This window comes from Malurus melanocephalus, unplaced genomic scaffold, assembly GCF_030028575.1.
Source record: "Malurus melanocephalus ecotype Western Australia unplaced genomic scaffold, MMel_1.1 scaffold_373, whole genome shotgun sequence".
NCBI lineage: Eukaryota > Metazoa > Chordata > Aves > Passeriformes > Maluridae > Malurus > Malurus melanocephalus.
In genome coordinates, this window is record NW_026623605.1 from 165,180 (window position 1) to 171,671 (window position 6,492).

Genomic DNA, 6,492 nt, shown 5'->3' on the forward strand with positions numbered 1-6,492 from the left:
GGTTGGCATTCTTTCCATGGYATTTCTTTCTCTGTCAGCAGTAAGAAGGTTTAAATAGTGAAGTCGGGTAAAGCCCCTGCTGTTTAGGGCATCCTTCCTGCTTAGCTCTGCATGGGTTGATGTGGTGCTTCTGTGAGATAGAGGGGAGAGACTTGGAGGCAGGTGAAAGGTGCAGCTGAGTTCTGCTTTTGTACTGCCCCAGCAAGCTTTGAGCTGCCCTGGGGTGGGGGTTATCCCTTTGCACTCCCAAGAGAAATGTCAGACATGTTCTGCTGCTCTCTGGGCTGTGTTTCGGAGGAGCCTGACCTCTGTGGATCTGTCAGGTCCTCTTCAGTGCACTTTAGGAGGGCAGTAAGTTTTCACAGAGTAAAACTGAATTGACCCACATGATTTATTGTTATGAGCCATTTGAGTCAGAGAATGGTTTGGGTTGGAAGTGACTTTAAATATCATATTGTTCCCACACCCCTATCATGAACACCTTCCATGAAATCAAGGTGCTCAGAGCCCCATCCACCCTGTCTCTGATCATCTCTGATCTTAAKGACAGGAGCTATGGATATAACTGAGCCATATTTTATCTAAAAATCTCAATTCTCAATTTTTTTTATTATGTGTAATAAGGCATTTTGATGACTGTGATGAGCTGTAGTCACTCTATTGGTTTACTGTAGGGGAACAGTAACAACAAAACCCCCACCATGCCTCCTAGAGACACTGAACAAGGCTCGGAAAAGGAATTGTAATTGCTCTGGCCTTGTAAGAGCTTTGCTAAATGCAGATGCCAGTTTACAAAACCTAGAAGTTCACCTTCCAGTTGCTTTTTTTTTGTTTCTGTTTTACTTTTCCCCCTGCTGTTAAAAGTACTCTTTTTTTTTTTCCTTTTCCTTCAGACTCCAGGAACACACGGTCTGATTGTAAAGCTAATTTGGAGTACAAGCTTCTAGAATAAATTGCTTCCTAAATGTTTTCTAGATAAGCTGACTCCTATTTACTGGCTTGCTGCCTTTTTTAAATGTTGAGGCACCATATTAGAAATTCTGAGGAAATGAATGACTGTGAGGCTGGTGAGATACTGGCACAGGTTTCCCAGAGCAGCTGTGGATGTCCCATCCCTGGAAGTGTTCAAGGCCAGGTTGGGTGGGGTTCTGAGCARTGTGGTCTGGTGGAAGGTRTCCYTTAGYGGGGTTGGAACTGGGTGGGCTTTAAGGTCCCTTCCCACCCAGACCATTCTGTGATTCTGTAATTTATTCTTTGCCTTTAGTTGTAATGAAGAAACTGTGGGTAAATACAGTGTTTCCTCCTGCTTATAGAAAATGCTAATTATGTGAAAATTWTAAACTGAGGAGATAAATGAAGTTATCTTCCAGGTTTTCCTGACTACAGCAGTAGTCAAACCAGGCCTTCTTCAGGCCACAGTACAATTACTGTTTTTACATACAGATTTTAATTGATGTTTTAATTATCAACATAATTTTGTTAAAGGATGAAAGCTTTTTTAAACTAGTATTTATGATGTCATAGTTCCTTCCTTTACCTGAAAGTAGTTACAATTAACTACAGATGTAAGTCCCCAGAAATCACCTAAATATACAGTGCACTAACTTATCTTGGGTGTAAAACACTGAGTAAATTAAATTTGCCTGGAGTCCAAAGTACCTCTTGCTCATGTACCTTCCTCCCACCTAGTGAGACTGKCTTGGACTCTAGTGATCTTTGAAAACCTTTGAGTGAAATGGAAACAAATTACCTGAGRAAARAAACTTAATAGTATCTGTGTACACACATTAAACTCTCCCAAAGTAATATCTGAATTAAAGCACCACAGATTAGGGCCTTAAAGAACCATTTACACRTAACACTGGTGAGTTTTAAGMCTTCAAAGCTWAGTTTGGATGAAATKATCAGCTCTGCTTCCAATGAAACAYGCCTGTAGAGTCACATAATTCTGAYGATTACAGGTTAAACTATTGYRTATTTAATAGTAATTTTTCATTACTTAAAGAAYTGTTTAATTAAACAGCTAAGCACTGGCAGCTAAAGGCAGTATTTGCTGGCAAGTRTTCTCCCCTGTTACACTGCTGAGTGAGCCTTTCCTGACAGTGCAGTGGGATGTGGGAGCATCCTGCCACTGTCAGCCTGGCTGGACATGCCCCASGTCAGCCATCTGTTCCCATTCCTGCTGCTGCCCTGCTCCTGAACAGAGCACGCACCTCACTCAAATGTCACTGCACTTAGGCACATTATTCAAACTGTAATGGTCCAGCATGAAAGTAGACACCTCACAGGCCAGGAGTACTTTGTAGCAAGACCATTTTCACAGGCATTCCACACTGGTTGGGTATCCAGCTTTCATTAAAATTACCATTACAACTTCCTGAAAAGCTCCATACTGGAGGACTGTGATTTTTCATCCAAATTCTAGAAATGAATTGTCATTTTCCTTCTGCTTCCTGTTTACCTTGAGCAAGTTACCAAAAAGTTAAAAGAGTTTGCTACTGGATTTATACAGTACAGTAGATTTTGTGAATAATAGCAGTATTCTCTCATGAAGAAGTGGTATATTTTAATGGAATTCTTTTTTGGAACCAAGTACAACGTATTGCAATTGATATTTCTCTTGAAACATTTTGACGTACTTGTGACTGTATTTCTTTTTGATTGTGTAACAGTATAAAATTCAATAAAAGAGAGGGTTTGTTTCTAATTTGTCACGTCTGTGATGTTTCTGTTCATCCCTTTTCCCTGTTGTCAAAGGTGGAGGTGGCAGCTTGCTTTAAAGTGAACTAAACCACTGTGCAGAGTAACAACTCCTTGCAGGTTTGAGACCTCACTGCCTGCTGTCAGCAATTTGGTCACCAAGCAGACATGTGGTTACAGTCTTGAAAACATTTACATATATTAAATATAAATATACATTTCTACATAAGCTGAATCCTATTCACCTATGGCACGTGGTTATCCCACCTGAATTAAGCAGAACATGCATGAACAAAAGAGGTCAAACATACAATATAACAAGGCAGATATGGGGATGGTGTAGGTTTTCCTGGGGGAAGCCAAACAGAGAACAACAGCTACAGAGGCAGAGGGACAGAGAAAATTTATGAAGCCTCTTTGATTAATCACACCAAAAATGYCCTTAGTAACCAAACACAAACTCGTTTGTATCCATGATCCTGTCTCCAGGTGATTTCAGTTGCTGTCGGTACACRCAAATGACTCGGCAAGAACCTGTGACTCCTGCTGTCCTGTTAAATCAATGCCACTTCCTACTGCACAGATTAAAAAGCATTTGCAATGTTTGTGTTTGTTGGGAAGTCTGAAAGCAGGAGGCTTGCAGTGCCAGTAGAGTATGATCMTGTTACTAGCAATAGGTTTGTATGYACCAAAAGTGGAATAYGCTATTTWAAAAAAGCATATCCATGATTTATTTTCATGCAAATCGATTAAAACATCGTTTATTTTCATGTTTTCAACTTGAAAATGTGTTCTAATACAATCATATGAGGTACTAAAAAGTAGAGTTGTTTGGTGCCATATGCATTTGGAATTYCCATTATTTATATCAATGCAGGATWAATGGCTTTTATCTTGCAATGTATAAAATAGAAACTAATAGGGCAAATAGGATTTCATCATTTTGTTTAKCATTTGAATATGAAGAAGATACAGTAACCAGCATACYCTTCCTTACATCAGCTAACTAYTTTTTATTATTTTTTYTTTAATTTGGAAGGCATCAATTAAGAATGAAAATGTACTAATGAAAAATCTGAAGGAGCACTTGAAAACACAGTTTATGAAGAAGAGTAGAGTATTAATTAGTCTAAAAATTGATACTGTATATAATTTTATACACCGCATGTGGCAAATTGTACAAAGACACCCTGTTACTTGGTTTTATTCTTCTGCATTTTCATTGTTTGCATTGTACCCAAACTTCCTGCAAGGGAAGACTTAGCGCACATTAACGTGTACACAACAGCCTCATCCTCACTACATCTTGCATCATGCAGCTCCATCTGCCTCAGGAAAAAAAGTTAATTCCATAGAGTGTTCCTTGAAACACCATCTCTGAGAAATCACCCCACTCAATGCATGCTTAAGATACAAAAATCAGAAAACACAGTTCAGCTTTACACACTAGCATCACTCCAGAGCCAGGCTGCTCTGCTCCTATTAAATYAAGGGATAACTCCTGTAACTACCTAGGGCTTGGCTTGAGCTCTACTTCATGATGAACTCGCTCCATAATGTGTCATTTTTGATTTACTAGTGCTTTGAATCCTTAAATCCATTGATGGAGGAGCACATTATGTCTGTTTTCCTAACAACATTGGCATTCTGTTACAAAATCAGTACAATCTGTTGAAGTCAGGGACACATAACTGGATGAATGGGGTCACTACCCTACATCTCTAAACATGAATCCCAATGATAGATGAAAAGGAAAGAAAAAGGAAAAAAAAACGCAAACCAAACCCAGCAGGTGCAGCTCTCTTCCCACAGCTGCTAAACCCTGTCCAGCTCATATGCAACAGCTCTGAAAATATTTCTGTTCCTATAGTCAATGACATGGGCARCCAGTGGTGCTCACAGGCAACAGCTGTTCAGCCGATGGTCATTCGCCTTCTAATAAAGGCTGCTAAAGGTTAAATTCTAGCAACGCTTTGGGAAATACAATAAATGTGGAAAGATGCTTGCGTGCCTGGAGCACTGTGGGAGCTCCTGTCATTGCAGGGGCTGGCAGCTTGATGCCACTCGCCGTAAGGAGCGACCTTTGGGTCTATTTGTTGATGCTAATGGTGAGCTGGAGAACATCGTAGTACCATAGCCAGCAGAATTCAACATTCATTTCCCAGGGTATGATTGTTTGAGAAAGCAAAATGTGAATTTTTAACACGGTCGSTGGGAAAACTCCTGCAGGTTTAAATATCCCAAAGGCACCACGCAAGGCTCCATCCCACGCGCATTCCATACTTTCCCTATCCGCTGTTTCTAACCCGTTAAGGCTCCCCCTTGCTCAGGAGGGATCTCGCATCTGCCGAGCTCGCATCCCGTGGGTGCACAGGCACTCGGGCKCTCTCCTGCCCATCCCGGGACCGCTCCCGGCGCAGGTGCCGCTGTCCAGCCGCGCTCCCACAATCCGCAGCCAAGCCCCGATCACCGCAACGCCGCCTTGAAACCTGAGCTCCGTTCCTAAACCCTCTGGGGACCTGCCCGAGAGGCTGCGGAACCTGCCGGGCACCACGACCGGCATCCCCGGGACGCTCCCGCCCCCGCCCCAAGCGGTGCCCGGTGCCGCGGGTCCGTACTCACCGTGGCGCGGGGCTCTCCGACGCCGGCTCTGGTCCCGGCAGCCGCCTCGGTGGCCGCTCGCCCCTCTCTGTACGTGCGCGGGGGAGCGCGGGCAGGGGAGCCCCCTCCGCCCGCTCCGCGCCGCCGGCGAGGCCGCACCCACCCACCCTACGTGCGGCTCGGCAGCCGCGGCCCCCTCCCCGCCCGCCCCGCTGCCCCGGCCGCCTACGTGTGGCCGTGCATGCGGGGAGCGGGCGGCACGGCACGACATGAACGGCAGGGCAGGGAAGGGCAGGGCACGGCATCCCGCCGCTCGGGGGGGGGCGGCCGCCGGCTCATCCCTGCCCGCCGYGCTCGCCCAGGCGGAAACGGGGCACCCCGCAGCCGTCGGGGTTTGGGGACAGCCGTGGGGGCAGCGGGGAGCGGCGCAGGGGGCCGGCAGTGGCCCCGCACCGGAGCGTGGCGGCGCGGCACGTCCCCAYGGCCGCGCGGCTCGGGTGCTCCGCCGGGCGCCCTTCCCGCGGGGAACCCGCTSCATCCGTCGGGTCACGGGCCCCGAGCTCGCTGCCGGGGGCTCCTGTAGGGATGGGAAGGGGAATATGAACCCCCGCGCTTTAAGAGCATCCCTGGGCTCTCTGGGGCTGTGGTACAGCGGCGCTTGGCCCAGCGGACCCGCCACTGCTCACTCCTCCCGAACCCGCTCATCCCCGCGGGCTGCGCCCCGGGACCACCCAGGATGCGCTGCTCGGAGAGGCTTTTTGCCCCTGSACCGGGCTCGCCCTCCACGTCGGGGGCGAGCGGGACAGCGCCCGGGGTGGGCACAGCGAGCGCCTGTCACCGACGGGGCTTCGCCACACACATGGGCACCGGGGCCAGACCGCGGCGGGAGCCCCACAGAGCGGGGCAGCTCCGCTCCCTCACGGGCAGCACGAGCAGCTCCTCCCGGCACGGGCCGTGCGCATGMGCGGGGRAGCRGCGCAGGCGCTGCGGAGCTGTTGTSGTGCCGGAGCGCATGTGCGGAGCGGCCGCGGGCTGAGCGCGGAGCCGGCGGGGGTAGCGGAGAGCCCGCGGGATGATGAGCGCCGTGCCGGGGCTGAAGGAGGACTGCGAGGAGCTGCTCGGCGCCTTCCAGCAGGCCGACACCGTCCGCTTCGAGCGCTTCGCCGAGCTGTGGCGGGAGCGCCGCTTCCA

General features: G+C 48.3%; 1 protein-coding gene across 1 annotated transcript in view; it reads left to right on the forward strand.

Moving 5' to 3' along the window:
- Positions 1 to 6,357: 6,357 nt before the first annotated feature.
- Positions 6,358 to 6,492, forward strand: part of SNAPC1 (small nuclear RNA activating complex polypeptide 1) — a 10,510-nt gene continuing 10,375 nt past the window's right edge. Inside the window, exon 1 of the mRNA XM_057378771.1 lies at positions 6,358 to 6,492. Within this exon, the coding sequence (XP_057234754.1) occupies positions 6,374 to 6,492 (119 nt within the window). The 5' untranslated portion in view covers positions 6,358 to 6,373.